Below are 24,081 nucleotides of genomic sequence, written 5' to 3'. Positions count from 1 at the left end.
CTCGGTTGAAATAGGACTTTGACCTCGGTTTGGAGGTCGAGGTTATGAAGGGTGTCATGGAAAGTGTGCTATTATTTCCCTCGGTTAATTTTTCATCTGAGAGAAAATTATAACCGGTCATTAATTCGATCTCCATCAACCATATTTTAGTATTTTCTTGAAAATCCGCTATATTTTCTCTCGGTGTTTATAACACCTACGGTGATATATATATATATATATATATATATATATATATATATATATATATATATATATATATATATATATATATATATATATATATATATTATATATATATATATATATATATATATATATATATATATATATATATATATATATATATATATATATATATATATATATATATATATATTATATATATATATATATATATATATATATATATATATATATATATATATATATATATATATATATATATCCCTTCTTTATTTAAAATAAAAGTTTCTTTATTTTAAATTATTTTCTTTTCAATCTATAAAGTGTAAATTAGTTAAAAAAATTCTAAATCTTCTTCCTCTCCCTAATGAGTTTGAAGTTGTTGAAGCTAAAATTCTAAATTTTATTGCATACCCATTGCTTTTCAAATTCAATGATTTTTCTTGTATTTGTTAAAAAATAATAAATTCTAGATAAAGAAAATAATATTAGCATTCACAATATAAGAGATTATGTAAGGAACCGACCTTTAACTTCGAATAGTTTTTCTCTTGCAATTCATCACAAAATTGTTTCCACACTTCTCTAAGTTTGCATTTCATTATTTTCAATCTAATACTTCCATTATAACTATTACCTTTTCGTGCTTTGCATCATAGATATATCCTTGTCCATCATGTTATAATTGGCTAGTGACGGTTTCACGCAAATCACTGATATTTCATGTGATTTGTGTCTTGGAAATGTCTTGATCATTGTTATTTTATAAATGGATGACAAAGATTCATTTAAGATAAAACAGAATGCCCCACTTTTTTAATGAATAAACACAAAGTTGTTGGTGGACCTTTCCCCTCGATTTTCAATCCAACCGAGGGAAAAGACTCCTTACATACCCAGAAAAGAAAATGGAGGACCGTAAGAAATATATATCACTTACAGCTTCTTTCTATTCATCCTTTTCTTTTTGGGTTGCAATATCTTCTTAGGATAATTAGAACGGGTTTATCAATGTTGTAAGCAAAGGAAAGCAAATAAATCATTAGATTTTTGTCTTGGATGACAACATTGAAAATTTATTCTCAAATATAACAATGGATTGCACAATGTTTAATCAACAACAACAACGTCATTCTGCGAGATAGATTGTAAGAGCATACAAATGTTTTATCCATTGTTGATAAACGTTCAACAATTTTTCAGTCTTGCATTCCATCCGAAGGAATTATGTTTATGAGTTTGGAGCAACAATAAATGGGTTAGGCTTAGTGAAAAACTGAATGACGGAATGATTTCATAGTAAAAAATGATGAATGAATGAATGTTTTCGCCTAAATTGTATATCCGAAGGATTAGATGACTTAATTTTCAATTAAAAAATAAATTAAAAAGAATGACTCATTTTAAAATAAACTGTAGTTGCTGGAATTCGAAGCGTGTCCCTAATATAATTTTTCCCTCGGTTGTTTGTATATCCAAAGGAATAGATTACTTAATTTTTAATTTAAAAATAATATAAAAATAATAATGTCATTTGAAAATAAACAATAACATAATTTACAATTGTTAGAATTCAAAACGTGTATATGATATAGTTTTCGTCTCGGTTATTAAATTCAACCGAGATAACAACTTATTAATTTTTATTTAAGAATTAAAATAAAATAATAACGTCAATTAATGAGACTTTACCTCGGTGAATATTCTCATCAAAGTTAAAGTTTTGTTAAAAAATTTATTATTTTAGTGTGCCAACTCAAATTTCAAATGAGAAAACAATAAAACTTGACGTCAAAAGTGAGAATATCATTTTTATGGATCACGTTAAAAGTTCAAAGGAATAATAGTTGTACAAGCCAAACACCAACAAGAATATAATAAACTAAAATGTGGTATTTGATGAAGAAGAAGAATATGACTTTGGTATTCAGAAAAAGAAATAATATTTTTTTGCCAAAATTTGAAGAAGAAACATCTAGAAAAATTCAACAAGAGCCTAACTCACTAACACCATCCGCTTTAGAATAAATTATGAGTGACAAGAGTGTGACTAGTATACGAGAGTTTTAAGATCTTTATGAAAACATAGAAGAATTTTCACCATCAAAGCTTGAAGTTCTTTAGGAATAAGCTAGGTTAATGGGAAATATCTCTTTGTTTTGTCTCTTTATAGATAATGAATCTATAAGCTTTGTAAAAATTGTGTAAGAAAAAAGATAGAAAGATGAAATGTATGATGAAATTGAATTTATTGAAAAGAATGACACATGGAAACTTTTCTCCCTATCCAAAGGTCAAAAGCCATCAGTGTCAAATGGCTAAATTCAAAAGATTGGAATTTGATCACAACTAGGTTTTTTCTCTAGTTGCTCGCTTGGAGACAACAATACTAATAATCTCTCTAACTTCTTAACATTTTTATGGATGTCAAGAAGAGAATAAACAACTTTATTAAATTAATAAAAATCAATCCATGAAATATGAATCATAACAACATTGAACACAAATGAAGAGAATCCCAAATAATACACAATATTACATTGTTTTAATATCATAAACTACATCACACTTGTGCACAAAGATATTCAATGTGCTTCACCATATGATAATGACTTAATTGGCTTTCCTGCAGTTGTAACGAACTTCACCTTGATTTCCAACAAGTGGCTTAATATTTCCCATCTTAATCATAGATTTCGCAAAATCCTTATAGAAAGCCCTAGTATCATAACTATATTTTCTAACCAACGCACCACTTAAACCACCATTCAACAATACCTGATCAGAATAAAGAACACCTTTCTTTTCAATCAAATCTGCGAAATAAACCACATCAAATTTCACCGGTGTAACATTGTCTAAAGGTGCGGGGTTAGAGTCTCCTCCGATTCTCGAACAAATATTTTGAAGCTCTCTTGCGAAGTTAGAATTGACGTTGTTGTCATCGTAGATAATTGACGTTGTTGTCATCGTAGATCCAATCCCTAAATAAAAGACAACGCAAAAATCCAATAGTGTGTGCGCCAGAAAGAGCAATGAGGTCTTTTTCGTTTAGGCCATGGTTGTCGAAGTTTTTGATGAGTTGAGCATGGCTGAAAGATGGTCTGGGGATGTTCACATTTGTATCGGCACGACTTACAGTCTTTGAGTCACTTCTTCCTAGTTTCATGTTCCATCATGGTCGTTCTTGTTAGAAAATTGAATTATAAATCGAATGGACCCATACTAAAATCGTGAACGAATCACCTTTTTTATAGTATTTCAAGCACTCTCGAATTGTCTTAGAGTTTCTACACAAGAATACCCGGTATAATTCAATTTATACTCAAGTTTGCACAAGACGAATGAAAACTCGAATGTAGGAAAGATGAAATTCAAAATTTTGTGTGAAGAGGATATGTGTTTTTAATCTGTTTTTCTGAATCCGGAATGTTAAATTTATAGACTAAACTAATGTTGTTTCATAAGATTGGGACCCTTGATGAAACACACACTTTCAACAATACTTTTGCTAAATATTGCATTGTTTCGCCTACAACAACACTTTTCAAATGCTGTATTGTTTCTCCTACAACAACACTTTTATCAAATGTTGCATTGTTTCGCATACATCAACAATTTTCAAAGATTGCACTTTTTCGCATTCTGCAACACTTTACGAAGTGTTGTCTATTTCTGAATTCAAACCTACTACAACACTTCACAAATGTTTCCTATTTCTGAATTCACACCTACTACAACACTTCACAAGTGCTGCCTATTTCTAAATTTAAAACTTATTCTTCACTTGAATATTTTCTTGTCATTTTGGAAGACACTCAACATTATTAATTTTTAATTTACAACACTCCTAAGTGCATCCATATAACTATAAATTTAATACTAATCTTTGTTTATAAAAAATCAAATTTATTATTTACTATGAAGGACATACATATTAAGTGTAGGCACGTCGCAGTGTCTGATACATGCCGATGTCCGAGACTTATATGACACGTGTTGGAAAAGTTAGAGAAATGATCTTAAAGTCAGAGAAGTGTCTTTCAGAAAATATTTTTTTCTCTATTTAGATACTCTTTTAAGCAGTGTTAGACACTCGTATGATATTCATACAACATGTATCATACACATTTAGATACGTTTTTCAAAAAAAGAAAGTTTTCAACCTACGTTATATATCTTTTAATCTTTTAGACATGTATTTAAATAATATTATCAATAAAAAATTAAACTATAGCTGATGAAATTCAAAGCGTGTCTGTGAGATAGTTTTTCCCTCTGTTGTCTGTATATCAGAAGGAATATATTACATAACTTTTAATTAAAAAATAAAATAAAAAGAATGACGTCATTTTAAATAATTAATAACATAACATGCAATTGATGAGATTCGAAGCGTATCCCTGATCTATTTTTTCCCTCGGTTATTAAGTTCAATCGAGGTAACAACCTATTAATTTTTAATTAAGAATTAAAATAAAGTAATAGCATCTAAGTAATAGGACTTTACCTCTGGTGAATTTTCTAGTCGAGGTAAAGCTTCATTAGGAAATCTATTATTTTTAGTAGTGCCATACTTAAATTTCAAATGAGAAAAGAATAAAACTTTACATCAAAAGTGAGAATATCATCTTTGTGGATCATGATCAAAATTCAAAGGGATTATAGTTGGACAATCCAAACACCAACAAGAATATAATCAATCGAAATATGATCTTTAATGAAGAAGACGAATATGACTTTGGTATTCATAAAAAAGAAATAATATTTCTTGGTAGAATTTGAAGAAGAAAGATCTAGAAAAATCCAACAAGAGCCTAACTTACCAACACCATCCCCTTTAGAATACATTATGAGTGACATGAGTGTGACACGTGCACGTGAGTTTTTAAGATCTCTATGAAAACACAAAGGAATTTTCACCTTCAAGGCTTCAAGTTCTATAGGAAGAAGCTAAGGAAATGGAAAATATCTCTTTGTTTTGTCTCTGTGTAAATTAAGAATCTGTAAGCTTTGTAAAAATTGTGCAAGAAAAGAGATAGAAATATGAAATGCATGAAGAAATTAAATCCATTGAGAAGAATGACACCACTACTACAAATAGCACATATAACAACAGTTAGGAAAAAGATTCTACTATATTCGATGGTCCGTATTAAGATAATTTGTGTTTGTATGTGCCCTCTTTACAACCACATACTACTAGCATGGTAAAAAAGATAGTAGTGCATAATATACAACTATGTTTGTTTAAAACAACTATAGTAAACTATTGAGGTCAGGTGTTCGATTCCAAGTGTCTGCATTTTTCTATTTTCTATTTTACACATTTCACCATAGTTTTAGAAACCAACCATGGTGAAAGACTTAGCGTACAACATATCACAACGATCCTTGATTACAACTATGGTGATATGTTTACTTGAGTTTATTATAATCTACGTGGAATACTTATTTTACCAACTGCTCACTAAACATATAAAATTTCAATCTGATTTAGAAAATTATAATATGAGATATGAAGTTATATTAGAAGAACAAGTTACACTAATCAATGTTGTACAAGCTTGCAGCAACCCATTTTCCACATTTCTCTCTTTAACAATTAGAACTTGTTTCAATGCTTCTAGTTCTTCAACTAACCCTTCCTTCATCTATATTTCATTTTGAAAAATATTATTTACTTTGTAAATATTATAGGTAAAGGAAGGGGTAGTTGAAGAACTAGAAGTATTGAAACAAATTCTAACGGTGAAAGAGCGAAATGCGGATAATGGGCTGAAGAAATATCGTATAACATTGAGTAGTGTAATTTGTTTTCTAATATAACTTACTATCTCATATTATAATTTTCTAATTCACTTTTAAAGGTTAAATATTCAGCAAGGAGTTCGAAAAACACTCAAACTACATACGATATAATAAACTCATATTCTATGACATAATGAAGCTGCAAATTAGAAGGTATATCATTAAACAAATCTTACCAACAACACACACCAACAACAAACCTTAAACAACATATAACATCAAACATATAACTTTTATTAACAAAAACAAAATCATCAATAACATACCTTAAACAACATACAACATACAGGTTTTATTACTAACAACGTAGAACTTTTATCAACAAATACATAAATTAACATCAACATACAACATATATCAACAAAAAATATCATCAATATCATACCTTAAACAACATACAACATTCAACATATATTATCAACAACATACAAATTTTATCAACAACAACATACAAAATACAACATACAACTTTTATTAACAAAAACAAATTCATCAACAACATACCTTAAACAACATACAACATACATTACCAATAACATACAACTTTTATCAACAACAAATATACAACTTTTATTAAGAAAAACAAAATCATCAAAAACATACTTTAAACAACATACAACATTCATTACCAATAACATACAACTTTTATCAACAACAACATACAACATATATTAACAAAAATAAAAAAAAGAACAACATAAAATGTGGAAACATCTCAAGTACCTGAAATTTGACGAGGAAGTGAAAGAAATGAGTTTCGTGTAACACCTTTTATTGATCCCAAAAAGATGGAGAAGATATGTTAGACTTTTGTGAAGAAGTGGTATGTAATAGGTCACAGAGTTAGAATGAGGCGTTAGAGAGTGTTAGGGTTTCATTTTGAGAGAGACGGTTGTGTTCTGTCCTGAATGAGTGAACTTTTACTTAAATATATGTTATAATTTTCATCCAGGTTGAAATAAATGACCGTAATAACATGCATGTACATTTCACGGTGGTTGCTATTATATATTGTAATTAAACCCAAAACTTTGAGTAATTTAGAATCAATCTTGATGAACAAGATTCAATCACACCGGTTGAATTCCTTCTTGTTCTTCACTCTTCGCTTGAGTCAATCAACCAACCTTGGTTGCAAGATTGTATCGCTGCACAATGGTGATGAAAAACAATAAAAGAAGATTGAATTGAGAAGAAAAGAGTTAGGGTTTATTGAGAGAAGGAAGAAGATGAATTTTCTGCAGAGTTCCTTTCTGCTCATAAATTGTGATTCTTTATTCTTTTGCAACTGCAAAATTCAAGTGTTTACAATAATAGAGATTACTCCATATTTATAGATTTTGCTTGCTTGCTCCCTAAGCAAAGCCCAAAATACCTAATTCTTCTAACACTACAAAATTAGGTTTAAAACCAAATCCATGTTGAGGCTAACTCCTCAACACTTCGACACTCACATAATTTTGACACAAATTCTATCAAAAATACTGCTTTGATACAAATAATTACAATTCAACACACCACCTAGTTCATTTTATCTAAGCTATCTATATTCATTATAGACCTTGACTTATTGAACACTTCGACTTGTACTCCTTTCGTCATGATATCTGCAATTTGATTCTCAATTCTGTAGTGTTCCAAGTTTAGCTTCGCTTCTGCCACTTGCTCTTAAAGATAATGTAACTTTATTTATATGTGCTTGCTTCGTCCATGTGCTATCGAATTCTTCGCATGATTGATAGAAGAGATGTTATCAATCTTCATGGTAATTGCTCTATAATTCTTCCCTGTAATCTCTTTGACTAGATTCACCATCCATATTGCTTGACATGCACAAAGAGAAGCATTTATATATTCTACTTCACATGATGATATTTCCACTATTAGTTCCTTTCTTGAACTCCTAGAAATTGGTGTACCACCTAACATAAACACATAGCCAAATGTTGATTTTCTATCCTTAGCATCACTACACCAACTTGAGTCGGTGTAGCCCACTAACTTGCATTATTATCCTTCATCATATGTAGGAAACAAAATTCCATAGTTGAGAGTTCCTTTCAAATATCTTAGTATCCTCTTCGTCGGTGCTAGGTGTGATACCTTTGACTTCTGCATGAATCTGCTTACCATAACCACACTGTATGCTAGATAAATCCTTGTGTGACAAACGTATCAAAATGATCCAATGAGTCTTATATATTGCGTTGGATCGATATCATCTTCATATGTGTCTTTCGACAGTTGCATTCTGGGCTTAGCTAGAGTCGAAGTTGGGTTGCAATCTTGCATCTTAAATCTCTTGATTATTTCGCCTTCATATCTTCTTTGGTTCATCATTAAACCTATACCACTCTTGCAGAATTCAATGCCAAGGAAATATGAGAGATTTCCCAAGTTTGAAATTTCAAACTCCTCACTTAGGTCATGTTTGAAATCGTCGATCTCATTCTTACAAGTTCCTGTTATCAACATGTCATCATCATAGAGACATAGTATAAGCAATTTATTATTTCTTCTTCTTACATATACTCCACGCTCAGTTGTGCACTTCACAAATTCCTTCTCTCTTCAAAGCTAACTATCTTCTTGTTCCAAGCTCTTGGAGCTTGCTTAAGTCCATACATGGCTTTATGCAACATGTATACCTTGTTTTCTTTGCCTTGTTTCACAAACCCAACTGGTTGTGCAACATACACTTCTTCATCTAATGGACCATTTAGGAATGCGCATTTCACATCCATCTTACATATGTGCAAATTGTTCATCTTTGCTAGACCAACAACCAACCTGATTGTTTCGATCCTAGTGACATGTGCAAAAAATTCGTCGAAGTCGATTCCTTCTTTCTGAAGAAATCCTTTCACCACAAGTCTCTCCTTGTCGAGTTACTTCTCCTTTGGGATTCAAATTCACCTTGTATACCCACTTGAAATTAATTTCCTTCTTGTGTTGGGGAAATTCGACAGGTGACCAAGTGTTGTTGACTTCGATGGTCTTCAGTTCCTCATTCATTTATTTCACCCACTTTGAATCCTTCAATGTCTCAATTGCATTGACTAGTTTGACATTTGCATAGAAAGCATAGTGTACCAGCTCACCTTCATCATCAACCACATCATCTGATGTAATCACACATTCTTGCAATCTTGCAGGCATGTGTCTTATTCTTTGAGGTCTGCTTGTGATTGCTTGACCTCTGACTTCTTCTTATCAAACTTTTGTTTCGACTTTAATTATTGGTTCTTCACCTAAGATTATCATTGAATCCTTCTTGACATTTTTAGTCCAATCCCATTCCTTAAGCTCATTTATGATCACATCCCTGCTGATCACTACTTGCTTTCTCACTGGGTTGAACAACTTGTAACTGTAGGTGTTTAATTGGCTGCATTATATGGTAAAACAGTAGCTGGTTACAAATGTCTTGACTGATGTCATGACATAGTATGTATGTGTGACTACATTGTAGGTTAGAATATCTAACTGTACTCTGATGTCTTGACTGATGTCATGACACACTTGAGTAGTTACTGCAGGATTAGCTAACACAGGAGTTATTGAATGTCAAACTGGATGCTGTGACATTCATACCTGTCAACAGATACTAAGAAGTAGAACAGCTGGTGTTCTGTTAGAACTTAGTATTTATTTCCAGTCTGGTTATCAAGGAAAGACCAGACCTGGCATAAGGCCTACTGACTGAATGTCAAATTGGATGTTATGACATTCATCACTGACAGCAGCTACTGAACATTAGACAGAGTGATGTTCTGCTATACTTCAGCATGTAACTTAGTTTGTTCTTCAAGAGAATAACAGAACTAACTTAAGGCCAAATGTGTAAATGTTAAGTTGGACACTTTAACATTTACTAATGTAAGTTGTTACTATAGTATGGTCATTTTGATCATGTACAGGTCAGCAAAATTGTACAGTCTGTTTTCTGGAAAAACAGACTCAGCATATGGACCTTGATGTCGAGCTGAATGTCGTGACATTCATTCCTGACAGCATATGCTATATTGTAGGTTGTTCAGTTTTCTGTTTCAGCTTTTCTTGGGCTATTCTTCAGGAAGTCAACAGCTTAGAGAAAAACCAGGAAACCAACAACCAAGCTACATTTAATGAACCTAACAAATAGCCTATTTGTTAGTAACCTAAATGTTGAATTTATGGGAACTCGTGTGACCTTAAATTCAGGAGAATACAGGTGCAAAAGCCCAGGTACTGCAATATAAAAAGGAAGGCGTTCCTTCATTCAGTTTCGGGGATTTTGAGGCGTGAAGATTTTATGTGTCCATCATACTTCACTGTTGTATTTTTGTGAGTCTTGTATTAGACGTAACTTGTAAGCCAAGCCATTATCAAGTAGATGATTGCTGTGGCATAGAGTGTTCATTGAGTTGTAAGTGTTGTGTCGCTCAAAGCTTTTAAGCGTGAGTGCTGTGTATCTTGATTAAAGCTGTGAAGCACAATCAAGAGTTGTTTGAAGTGTGACTTCAACTTGTCTTTAATATTGTTTAAAGATAGTAATCACTGAGGTGATTGAGGGGGAGTGAGTAGGAACTCTGATCTTAGTGTAAGATTGAAATTGCATTGGGTAGGGATTAAGTGATAAGTTGTAAACGGGTGAGTTTAGCTTTGAATTGATACTACTAATAGTGGATTTCCTCCCTGGCTTGGTAGCCCCCAAATGTAGGTCATGTTGGACTGAACTGGGTAAACAATTACTTGTGTTATTTACTGCACTTACGTTTAAGTTCTGCATAATTCCTGTCTGTGCAGAATTGGATGTCATAACAACCCGTGTGACATCCAAAGTCTGATAACTAGAATTTCAGTAACCTTCAGTCGAGTGATATCCTATTAGGATCATCTGACTCAACTTGTCATCAACTTTTCTTCTCAACCGATCTGGCACATGTCTATGTGCTATAGATCAAAATACCTTCAGATGACTCAAGCAAGGCTTGACACCAGACCAACATTCTTCTGGCGTGACTCCTTCTAGCCTTTTCGTCGGACATATGTTCAGTATGTATGTTGTAATTGACACAACTTCTCCCCATAATTCTTTGGGTAGATGCTTATATTTTAACATACTTCTAACCATGTTCATGATGGTTCTATTCTTTCTCTCGGTCGTTCCATTATGCTGTGGAGTGTAGGGTGACACCACCTCATGCATAATCCCTTCTTTCTCACATAACTTGTCGAATTCTTTAGACACATACGCTTCACCACCATTAGTCCTATGAATCTTGGGCTTTCGACCACTTTGTCTTTCGACCATATATTTAAACTTGGCAAATACCTCGATCACTTCACTTTTCTTCTTGATCAGGTAAGTCCACAGTTTTCGAATAAAATCATCTACGAAAGTAACAAAGTATTTGTTACCTCCAAGCGAGTCCACCTGGATAGGTCCACACATATCAGAGTATATGACTTCAAGAATTGCCTTAGACTTGCTTCCTCCATCCTTGCTGAAGTTGTTCTTGTATTGCTTCGTCTACACACATTCTTCACACACTTCATTTGGAAAGTCGATTTCTGGTAACCCTGAAACCATATTTCTTTTTTTCATATCTCTGATGTCTTTAAAATTGAGATGGTCAAGTCTATATTGCCATATCCATTCATCCTTGCTATCTTTAATTGCAAGACACTTATGCTCCATCACATTAAATTCAATCCTGAAGGTTCTATTCTGAGACATAGATGCCTTCAAGATTAACCTTCCATCTGAGTCGAGAACTCGCATCATCTTGTCTTTGATCGACACTTTGTTGTTCTTTTCGACGAACTTCCTTATGCTGAGCAAATTACTTTTAATGCCTGGTATGTACAATACATTGGAAATTATTGACCTCTTGCCATCTTTCTTCATAATCAGAACATCACCAATACTCTCAACTGCTAGAGTATTGTCATTTCCAAATTTTACCATGTTCTTCAATGAGGGTTTCATGTTGACAAACCAATCATGTGCGATGAGCATCCTAAGTCCAAGTCCCATTGGTCCTGGAATCTTTCTTCATCTCTTGTTGTGGCCATTAAAAACATATATTCTTCTCCCTGCTTTGAAAACTTTGCATCAGTTTCTTGATTCTTTTATTTTCCAGGACAATCACTTGAGTAGTGACCATACTTCTAACAAACGAAACACTGAATGTGACTTTTTTCAAGTTTTCGACCACCACCTCTTCCTCTACCTACATCACTTCCTATTTGTTTATTTTGGTATGATGGTCTTCTTTGATTCGAACTCCTTCTTGCCGATTTTGACCAGTTGAATTGTTGTAGACTCATTTACCTTTGCTGTCGAGCCACTTTCCTTTGCCTTTATTTTCTCTTGTTGATTGCGGCTGCAAAACCACATCACTCTTCGACTTTCCTGTAGCTCTTTCATCCATTCTTTGTTCATGAGATTCAAGCGTCCCTTGAAGCTCTACATTTTTCCATGCTGATAAATCTTTCGACTCTTCTATGGCTACTACCATGTGGTCGAACTTTGGAGCCAATGACCTTAAGATCTTTGAAACAACTGATCTTGATGTCAAGACTTCTCCACATACCTTGATTTGATTCACCAATTTCGTAACCTTAGTGAAAAATAAATTATGCTTTCATTGTCTTCCACCTGAAGCAATTCATATATTATTTTATGAGTTTGTAATCTCACCTCTTTCACCTTCTCTTCGCCTCCAAACGATTTTTCAAGAATTTCTCATGCTTCTTTCGCTAATTCAACATCACTAACCTTTTCAAAATTATCAGAATCAACATATTGATGGATTATAAAGAGAGCTTTATAATCTTTCTTCTTCAATTTTTTGTGTGTAGCTTTTTCTTCATCTGTCACGGTTGTTGCAAGCAGTGTCACTCCCTCTTTCACAAGATCCCAAAGATCTTGATAGAAAAAGACAACCTTTATCTGCTTGCACCAATTTTCGTAATTCTGATTCTTCAAAGTTGAGAGACTCCCCGGAAAATGCTCGTTCGGATGATTCATCATGTTATGCTTTCAAGAATCGCTCAACTAGACACTTATACCATATGTTGGAATTAAACCCAAGACTTTGAGTAATTCTGAATCAATCTCGATGAACAAGATTCAATCGCACCGATCAAATTCCCTCTTTTTCTAAACTCTTCACTCGAGTGAATCAACCAACTTTGGTTGCAAGATTGTATCGCTGCACAATGTTGATGAAAAAAAGAAAAGAAGATTGAATTGAGATGAAAAGAGTTAGGCTTTATCGAGAGAAGGAAGATGATGAATTTTTTGCAGAGTTCTTGTCTGCTCACAAATTGTAATTCTTTATTCTTTTGTAACTGCAAAAATCAAGTGTTTACAATAATAGGGGGTTACTCCCTATTTATAGACTTTGTTTGCTTGTTTCCTAAGCAAAGCCCAAAAACAACAACGCAAAATACATAATTCTGTCAACACTACAAAATTAGGTTTAAAATCAAATCCATGTCGAGAAGTTTTTTTTTTAATATCCAATTTTTTTTAAAAAAATCCAAAAATACCCTAAATTTCAAAAAAAATACATTTTTGGCCATTTTTAGCCTAAAATTGAACTTAGGCGCCACCCTAATTGGCGTCTACCCTTAAATTTAGGGCAAGTCGCCACTAGGGGTGGCGCCTACCCTTAAATTTTTTTATTTTTTATTTTTAATAATTTTTTTTTTTATAAATTTTTTTAAATTTTTTTAAATGATATTTATTATAAATTATATTAATTTATATTAATACATATATATAAACAATGTTATTTACAATATATATATATATATATATATATATATATATATATATATATATTAATTTAAATTATAAGTAATTAATATTATTTATAAATTTTTGGGAGAATTAGGGTTAATCATGTTAGGGTTAATTAATCAATTATAATTAGGGTTTATTGATCGGTTATAATTAGAGTTTGATAGTTATGACCTAATTCAAACCCTAATTCCCCCTAAGACTAATTAATCAAGTGCGACACTAATTAGGGTTAAGTACATTGGTGTACAACCTAGATCTTTTCCTATAAATAAAGTGCTATTTCCTTGCATTTTCTTCACCACTATTTCCTATCACTTTCTCTATCAAGTTGAGTTCATGGCACCCCCCAGACCGTCGTCATGGCAGCGAACATCATCAAGGCGCCAGGATCTCGAACCAGTAATCTTAAAAAGGGATGGGAATGTTATTTTCTCTCCTGTGAAACCCCCAATGGAGATGAAATTTTGGAACATCCGTTCGTTGGACCAACTAAAAAGGTCCTTGATGTCTTGGTTAGAGGGAGATTACGAACCCGGTGAAGTCATCAGAAGGATTCAAAGGCTTAGAAGAAGTATCTCATTTGAAACTGGAGAAACGGTATGTTCGTGGGTTGAAGTTGAAAGCGACATTGATTGCATCCAAATGATGCATGGATCAGACGACATAGTGTTAACTGTTGTAATTTCCTAGATTTTAATGGTTGTTTGTGATGTTGTTTTTGTATTTGTTATTGTTCTAGTACTTGTTCTTGTTTTAGTACTTGTTCTTGTTCCAGTATTTGTTTTTGTTTTAGTAATTGTTGTTGTGATGTTACATGTTTGTGTTTGTTGTTCCAATGGCATCTTCTATTTGGAATAAAAAGTAAACTTTATTGATAAATAACGTTGGTACACAGAGTTATGAATATGAAAACTATGTTGTGGAACTAGATCCACAATATGGACATTTGTTCTTATTATGCCCCAGTTGTCGACATATGCTACACTTCCTCTGCATTTTCTCTGCGACGTCCATTTCAGTTCTAATGCGCCTGCTGTTTGGACGACCACTTTTATTCCGCCGCATCGATTCGTTGTGCCAAACAATTTCCCCGTCATACTCTGGCCAATATGCCTCCAATGCTACCACCGGAAAGGGATTGTCGTATACATTTAGCAATGTTGCAACTTTGTAGATGGGAGACACTAGCGACAATGCATCGAAGTGGCTGTGTGAACACGCTGCAATGACATGGGAACAAGGCATACGATAGGCCTGAAATTGACCACAGTCGCACCAACAGTCTGGTATTAGGATCCTATACTCTTATCTGGGAAGCCCTTGGTTGTGGTCAATTGTTTTTTTGACACTAAAAGTGTGGCCATGGCGGTCGAATTTCGTAACCCGATGGCTGCTGGCTTTGGCAGATTCCTGCCTCATAAACTTCATGCAGGCATCACTATATACTTGACTCGTCTGTAACACTTCATGCCAGCGCTTGCCTCTTGTTACGAACAACGTAGCCATCCTAAAATAGGTCGCACTCACCAAAGCGGTTACCGGGAGGTTACGTATGCCCTTAAAGATGCCGTTCATTGATTCCACAAGATTTGTTGTCATGTGGCCCCGCCTCACCCCATCGTCGTATGACCTAGTCCACTTTGCTTTGTCAATATTATCGATCCACCTCCCTGCATCAGAATTTGCCAACACTATTTCCCGACGGTAGTATTGGAATCCAGGTTGGTTTAATGCATACCCCGCGTTTATCAAATTTTGCTTCAAGAAATTATCTTTGAACTCCCGCATAAAATTTTGAGCAATATGCCTGATGCAGTAGACATGCGTAGACGAGGGGTCATGCCAACCATTTGCTGGATTATTGTATGCACTGTCTATAGAAGCGTGCCTGTCAGAAATCACACAGATGTCAGCTTGTGGAGTCACGTGCGTTCGGAGATTCTTAAGGAAGAAACTCCAAGCAGCAGCCGTTTCTCCTTCTACCAATGCAAAGGCTATTGGGAAAATATTAGAATTTCCATCTTGTGCGACCGCCATCAGTAACGATCCTTTGTATTTCCCATACAACCAAGTTCCATCGACCTGAATAAGCGGCTTGCAGAATGTGAAACCGATGATGCAGGGACGGAATGCCCAGAAAAGTCTATGGAATATTCCATTACCTTCTAGACAAGTTCCATCAGGGGATTGTGCCGGCAAGGTCTCCATTATAGAAACCGTCCCAGGTGAATACAAATTTAGTGCAGCCAGGTAGCGCGGAAGTTGTTTGTATGATTCCTCCCAATTACCGGATACCAGTTCAATTGTCTTGGTTTTCGCTAACCAAGCCTTTCTGTACGACGGTGTATATTTGAAAACAGCAACACAATGGGAGATAATAATTTTGACCTTGAGTGACGGGTCAGCCTCAACAAGAGGTATTATTGAATGATAAATCATATCACGGTTAAGTTTGCGATGATCCTGTGCCATGTTTGTGTTGACGCAAGTGTGAGCTTGAGAAATGGACCCTATCACCCACGCATTATGTTTCTTCTTGTACGATGCCATCAACCTATACCCACACTCCGGATTTTTGCATAAAATAACGTATCTTTTTGGGTTTGATTTGTTAACATCGTAGTCAACACAGTTTTTCAAGTGCCAGTTTTTTATTGCTAACAGACACTCTTCCTTGGTCTGAAATTGGTCACCCTTCTTTAACTCCTCATTAGACCTCATATATGGGTTGTAGAACATATTCAGAGAACTCCGGCGAAACTTCTTATCCACCAAGCTTTGTTCTACATTGCAATCATGTCTCTTCTTATCATGGGCCAAGAACACAGAGGCACTAGGGAAAACATTGCCTCATTCGTAAGTTTTTCTTGAACATTGCCTCTTTCGTATGTTTACAATTTATTTTTTAAAAGTCCAATCTAATGATTGTTTATATTATTTGTTTTTAAAGGATCCCAAGAAATTTCGTCAACGTTCACACCCTATGCCTTATCCAGACCCATGGTGCGTACCTTACATAGAGCGTGCGGGGTTCGGTCATGTTATGCATGTCGTAAATGCCATAATTGATGCCAAATTTATTCTTGCTTTGTGTGAACGTTGGAGACCAGAGACACACACTTTTCACCTACCAATCGGTGAATGTACCGTCACACTAGAGGACGTGTACATGCTTTTGGGTCTTCGAATAGATGGTAAGCCTGTGACTGGAAATGTTCAACAACCCAACGAACTATGTGTTCAAATGTTGGGCGTGGATCTGGTCGAGGGTGAGGGATCTGCAAAAGCAAGGGGCCAGGGTATTAAACTATCGAGCCTCCAATTCTACCACGACTCTATAAATTTGACTGAGGATTCGTCTGAACAAGAAAAAATCATAAAAACAAGGGTTTACATTATGTTATTGTTTGGGAACTTGTTATTTCCCAAAGGCACGGGAAATAGCATAAACTTTATGTACTTGAGTTTGCTCGAGGACATTGATAGAATAAGCACGTATAGTTGGGGTTCTATTGTATTGACTTTCCTATATAGCTCTTTGTGTAAAAATGCACAAAATGACCACTGTACATTTTCTGGATGTGCTTTTTTGCTCCAAACATGGGGGTGGTGGAGAATGCCGAGGCTAGCCCCAGAAAATCCTAACGTCTACTCCTTCCCCTACGCAACTAGGTAAATTTATGATGTTATTTCATTTTGTATATTTATTCTATAAATATTTGTAAATAATATTATTTATCTTTTTTTGTTTAGGTTCATTACAACCGGATTAGATTACAGTCTTACCCCGAAAAATAAAATAATATTTTATCGTCAACTCTTGGATCGTCTCCGAGCACAAGATGTATTACCACTAAATCACTCATCTTCTAACTGATTTATTAATATCAAGCATTCTCAATAAATAACATATTTACTTTTTTCTTTGCAGTTTATTTGGAGGCCATATTTGGGATTGGAACATCAACCCAACCCCGAAGATGCAGCTGTTTGGACAGCAAAAACGGCTATAATGCGGTTCACCACTTTGGAGATGCACCAAAGTGACCGTGTCAAACTGCAATTCGAAATGCATCAAGAAATCCCAGGCCCCCCAATGTCTTTGGAACCTTGGCATCTTAAAAAAGTCAGCCACCAGTGGTATGCCCAAAATTGGAAGGAATTTGCAAAGGAGTTTCGTAAAATGTGGAAAGACCGTGCCCATTATGTTCTACAATTTCCGGTGGCGCCGAACGAAATGAAGCCGACAAGGGAATATCTGGATTGGTATAGAGCAAATACAAATCCAGAAATGATTGTGTCTGACCCGTTCTATTTGGACGATCCCCAGATGCAACAACCATATTTCCAACAACAACAACCACCACAATATTCCCAACAACAACAACCACCACAATATTACCAACAACAACAACCACCACCATATTACCACCACCATCAACAGTCCCAACACCTACCACAATATCAATCCCCCCACATCCACCAATCCCAACACTTCCATCACGACGATGTCCCGAGCTCTTCCAGTTCTCCACCTAGCCCCGACACGGGTATACAAGAGGATTACCAACAAGACTACTACACACCACAACAAACATTGTTCTTTAGCCAACCCGATTCAACCCTCAACTACCAAAGGCCACATTTCGAGGGCGCACCCAACAGGAGTCAGTTTGTCCCACCGAGACAAAGCTTTGAGGGCGCAGAGGGCACCCTCCTTTCCTACAGCGTTGAAGGGACTTCGACCCAACCACAACGGCAAACGACAAGGGGTGGTAATAGGGAAGCACCACCACCACGTGAGCCGTCTAGACGAGTAGTTAGACCTCCCCCGTGCGGATCGTACCAGGGACCGCATAATATGTGATAAATCCCAAATTAATAATGCATTTTAATCATATCTTTATAATATTTGTCTTGTGTATTATTTTAATAAAAATGTATTGTGTTTATTAATATATATATATATATATATATATATATATATATATATATATATATATATATATATCTTGTAAATAACATTATTTATATATATGTATTAATATAAATTAATATAATTTATAATAAATATAAATTAATACATTTAAAATAATTTAAAAAAAATTAAAAAAATAAATAAATTTTAAGGGTAGGCGCCACCCCTAGTGGCGACTTGCCCTAAATTTAAGGGTAGGCGCCAACTAGGGTGGCGCCTAAGTTCAATTTAGGGTTAAAAATGGCCAAAAATGTAATTTTTTTTGAAATTTAGGGTATTTTTGGAAATTTTTTTTAAAAATTGGATATTAAAAAAAAACTTCCCGTGTCGAGGCTAACTCCCCGACACTTCGGCACTCACATAATTTCGAGACACAACATTTCGACGACAACAAACTTTGTCGAAAATACTGCTTTGACACAAAGAATTACAATTCAACATTATAGACCGTGGTGAAAGGTATTTTAGTTTTAAAATAAATATTATGATTATAAGTGACACGTCCATTTTGTAAAAAAACAAAAAAAAAAATTGTTGGTGTTAAGATTCAAACAGATAAGTCTTAACATATCACTACGGTTATTAATTTGGATTATAGTAAAATATCTTATCAATAAAAGAAAAAATATACTGACGCCTAAATAAGAGCTCTTGTTACGGTTGACTTAATTAGCAAATTAATCGCATATTATATTAGGTGCTTTTTCTAATAGTGCACATGAAGACTTGTTTTCCCAACATAAGGGTAAAATTCACCTGATGAACATGAAGTCTTTCTTCTTTAATGGAGTTTTAGAGAAAGAAGTATACCTCGAACAATTTTTAGACTACAAGGTGAAAACACATTCAGATAATCTAATTTAGGTAAAAATAAAAAGGAAATATATAGGTTAAAGTAAGCACCAATAACATGGTATTGTTAAATTAGTAACTACTTCAAAGCAAATAAGCTTACGAAGTGCGCGCGGGAGCATGCCATGTATTAAAAATAAAGAGATTTTAATACTGTGCATATATATATATTGTTGAAAAATTCAAAAAAATTATATGATTAAAGATTTTGAGGTGACTAATATTGAGTTAATGTTATAATATCTTGGCATAGAGGTAAAGCAGAAGGAATCTTCATTTTCCGACAACGATACACAAAGAAGAAGCTGAAAATATAAAAAATAATTAGTCTCTCCTAAAATACTCTCTCCTCTTTAATTCCTCCCAAAATCTCAAAATAGTTTTCTTCATTTCTAACCATTTGAACTATTTTTATAGAAGTCAAGAAGAAAATAAATAACTTTATTTAATAGAAATGAAGAGAATCCCAAATAATACACAATATTACAATGTTTTAATATCATAAACTACATCACACTTGTGCACAACGATATTCAAGTGCTCTTTTTTTAAACCTATGCATAATTAATAAATTTAATGTGCTTCACCATATGATAATCACTTAATTGGCTTTCCTGCAGTTGTAACGAACTTCACCTTGATTTCCAACAAGTGGCTTAATATTTCCCATCTTAATCATAGATTTCGCAAAATCCTTATAGAAAGCCCTAGTATCATAACTATATTTTCTAACCAACGCACCACTTAAACCACCATTCAACAAAACCTGATCAGAATGAAGAACACCTTTCTTTTCAATCAAATTTGCGAAATAAACCACATCAAATTTCGCGGGTGTAACACTATCCAGAGGTGCGAGGTTAGAGTCTCCTCCGTTTCTCGGACAAATATTTTGAAGCTCTTTCGCGAAGTTGGAATTGATGTTGTTGTCGTTGTAGATCCGATCCCTGAATAAAAGACAACGCGAAAATCCAATAGTGTGTGCGCCAGAAAGAGCAACGAGGTCTTTTTCGTTTAGGCCATGGTTTTTGAAGTTTTCGACGAGTTCAGCATGGCTGAAAGATGGTCCGGGGATGTTCGCATTCGCATCGGCAAGACTCGCTGTCTTTGAGTCTCTCCTTCCTAGTTTCACTTTCCATGATGGTCCTCCTAACTGCATCCATATAACTAAATTTAGGTATATGAAAAAAATAATAGTAACGTGTAGCATGTGTGACTTCACTTTGATCTATTCAAATTTCATACAAGGTTCAAACTTTAGGCATATTATATTTGACATAAAAAATGTTTAGAAAATGACATTTAAAAAGAAACGAAGAAGTGTTAATATTGTTATTACTAACCGCGACGACGGAGTCTCTAGCAGCTACTGTCAATATATCTGCACAAGAAACAACTGGTTTTCCACATGCTTTATCAACAGCTTGTTTGATCTCATCTATTACTTCAAATCCTCTAGCTGAGTTTATATTTGCATTTGCATTTTTTTCACTATCCATGGAAGGCGTAGAGTCTAGAAGAATCGAACCATCGCAACCCTAAATAAATAAAAAATCAAAATTTTGTCATGGGAGGTGTATATATGTAAACATGCATATATACAAATAGAGATAGATATTCTTACATTAACAAAGCAATCATGAAAGTGCAAGCGTAGTAAAGAAGCACCCATACGATTTTCTTTCTGAACCGCGACTTTCACAACGCTTTGAATGATATTCAAAGCGTTGGGACAAGTATAGTCGTAGTAATTTGGTGATAGTGTTGAAAATGTTGCGGTTGCAAGAGTTGCAAATAATAATATGTTGAAGAACATTGAGAAACATATTTTGGAGGACATTTTTACAATGCAATTAATGATTATTGATGAGTGACTTTTGAGAAAATATTTGGGTTTATGAAGAGTTTTTGTGTTGCTAATGCATGCACATTGATATGTATATTTATAGTGACATAAGAAACGTGATGGTGCATAAAAAATAATTTTTGAAAAGTGGACTAGGGCTATATATTGACAATTTCCTAGTAAGAAATATTCATCAAGGAAAATAACTTATTAAAAAAACTTTCATCAAGGTGTTAATCAACTTCATATAAACTAATTAACTAAACAAAGTTGGTTTGTGTAAGTAATTGACAAGTGGAATTTTTCTCTTATTGATTTAGTCTGCATGGTTTGGTAATTAAAAAGTCAATCTTAATGATTAAGATAAGAATTCATATTAAAGTAACATATCTCCTAATGTGTCCAATATTATTTTAATAGTTCATGTGAAAATTCGGGGAAATCAATTTCGAATCCTAGTTTATTCATTCTTAGTTTTTTAATTTATAAAAAATATTACTATAGTTCCTTGTCAATAATTCAAATATTGGTGTTCGATTTTTTTATTCTCTTTTGTGATTTGATATTTGATATTAATGTAGATCAAGTTGGTTGGAGATCTTGCGGTCAGTTTTGGATGGTTCCCTTCACATCTTCACATTATGTGTATGTTGTATTTTATTTATCATTACTTATATAGTGTTATATTTGTAAATAATTTTGCCTAGGGTAATAATTTGGGACAGTTCTACGAAAAGGCAACGACTGTTAGATCGTTCGAAGGAAGGTATCGCCTCACCCTTAAGTTTTTCTCGCCTTTAGAAAGAAAACGTGGAATAAGATGTGTCTTAGATAAAAAGAAAGTCATAGTCGCTACTGACTCACATCTCCTTCGGGAATAGAGATTCAATAGTCCACCTTTTGACTAGAGGTGCGGTGTGCTTTCCCAAAAAAACCTAGGTATCGAGAACTCTTATAAATTCATTGTCCCTTAAGGGGATATAGACAGACTCTCAAGTCATACACATTTACTACTACTCGGAGAGCACTACGCTCATAGTAGCCTCAACACCATCAACCTAAACGACCGCCTGCAACCCGAGAACACTGGCCACCAACAAGACCTCTTACGTCACATGAGTCGGTCCCTCCAACAACCTCAAAAAATCATCGTACATGACTACTCACCGCCGTGAGATAACCCTTATCCTCAAACGTGTAATATACTTATTAGGGCCTTTGAGTCTCCTTGCCCTTGCAGGGGGGACACAAACACACCGTGTTCTTTTTGGACAGTACAATGGTGCCCACCTTGGGGCCAGTAAAACTAACCTAGGCCACATCTTCCACTCGAACCCTGTCATCCCTTTTTCTATCTTGAGATGACTAACAGAGTCCTACATCATGTAGCAAACACTGTTGTTGGTCTAATTTCTAGGAGAGGCCTCTTCAGGGATGCTCGACGAAGATACGCATGGCAGGTGTTCGTCGCAAACATATTATCCTCTGGTCGTCTTGAAACCACCAGAGGAAGGGTCGGGGTCAACATTGTTTTCTCTAAAGAAGATGCCTTGGACATCAACCCTTACGATAATGACCCTTTTGTCATCACTGTCTAGCACGAAAATTGGGATATCAGGCACGTTTTCATAGACCCAAGCAGCTCAGTCGATGTCCTATTTTGGGATGTCTTCCATAAGCTACAACTGAATCTAGATCATATACATAGGTTTACCGGCTCTCTGACAGGATTATCGGGCAAACAAGTGCAAATAATGGACTATGTGACCCTAGAAATGACCTGCAGCAAGAGAGTTGGCGCCAAAACCATCGATGTTAGCTACCTCATCATTGGCACCATGTCAGCATCAACGCCCTTGGGGCGCTCGTGTCCACATGATACTTAACCCTGAAATATCCGCTCTTGGATGGTAGAGTAGGCACCATCCTGGGAGATCAACAAGTGGCTCGCGAATGTTATCTGAGCAGTCTAGAGACAGCCAGAGAAGAGCTTGCATTGGTTGATGCTTATCCTTCTGAAGTTCCAAATGATGACTTCTAGAGTTGGGACCCCAAATTGAAGGAATTCTAGATAGGACCTCACGTCTATAAAGTCACAAAAATAGGCACCTCATTATGTGCTAGGGAGGAGAGGGAGCTAGTCGACTGACTTAGAAAAACACTGACTTGTTCGCTTAGGCCCCCACGGACATGTCAGACATAGATACCAAAGTTGTGAGCCATCCCCTTGCCATTCATCCATCTGCCAAACTAGTGGCGTAAAGGATATTGAAGGTGGACGAAGAGAAGAGGATTACAATTGATGGAGAGGTGGAAAAGTTATCCAGCGTCAGATTAATCACTAAAACGAAGTACCCCAATTGGTTGACCAACGTAGTTCTGGTACGAAAGGCCAACAACAAATGGTGCATGTGCGTAGACTTCACGAATCTCAATTTTTCCTGCCTCAAGGACCCATATCCGTTGTTGGACATTGAACGTCTAATTGAAGGATCATTTGACTCTTGTGTGTTAAGTTTCATGGACACCTACTCGGGATAAACCAAATCAAGATGGATCCCCTGGATGCGCTAAAAACCGCCTTCATGTCGAACCATGGAAATTACTACT

The 24,081-nt window shown here is 34.9% G+C and overlaps 1 protein-coding gene across 1 annotated transcript; it reads right to left on the bottom strand.

Annotated features, from left to right (window-relative positions):
- Nucleotides 1-2,773: 2,773 nt before the first annotated feature.
- On the bottom strand, nt 2,774-21,537 carry LOC127106550 (peroxidase P7). Its single transcript, XM_051043833.1, has 4 exons — nt 21,250-21,537; nt 20,969-21,163; nt 20,392-20,778; nt 2,774-2,964 (listed from the first exon to the last, which is right to left on the bottom strand). Exons 1-4 carry the CDS (start codon nt 21,463-21,465, stop codon nt 2,800-2,802), a joined length of 963 nt encoding a protein of 320 aa, XP_050899790.1. The 5' UTR covers nt 21,466-21,537; the 3' UTR covers nt 2,774-2,799.
- Between the last annotated feature and the right edge of the window lie 2,544 nt (nt 21,538-24,081).

Source organism: Lathyrus oleraceus, chromosome 7 (assembly GCF_024323335.1).
Source record: "Lathyrus oleraceus cultivar Zhongwan6 chromosome 7, CAAS_Psat_ZW6_1.0, whole genome shotgun sequence".
Classification (NCBI taxonomy): Eukaryota; Viridiplantae; Streptophyta; class Magnoliopsida; order Fabales; family Fabaceae; genus Lathyrus; species Lathyrus oleraceus.
Note: the sequence above shows the minus strand (reverse complement) of the source record. Positions and strands in the feature narration are given on the sequence as shown.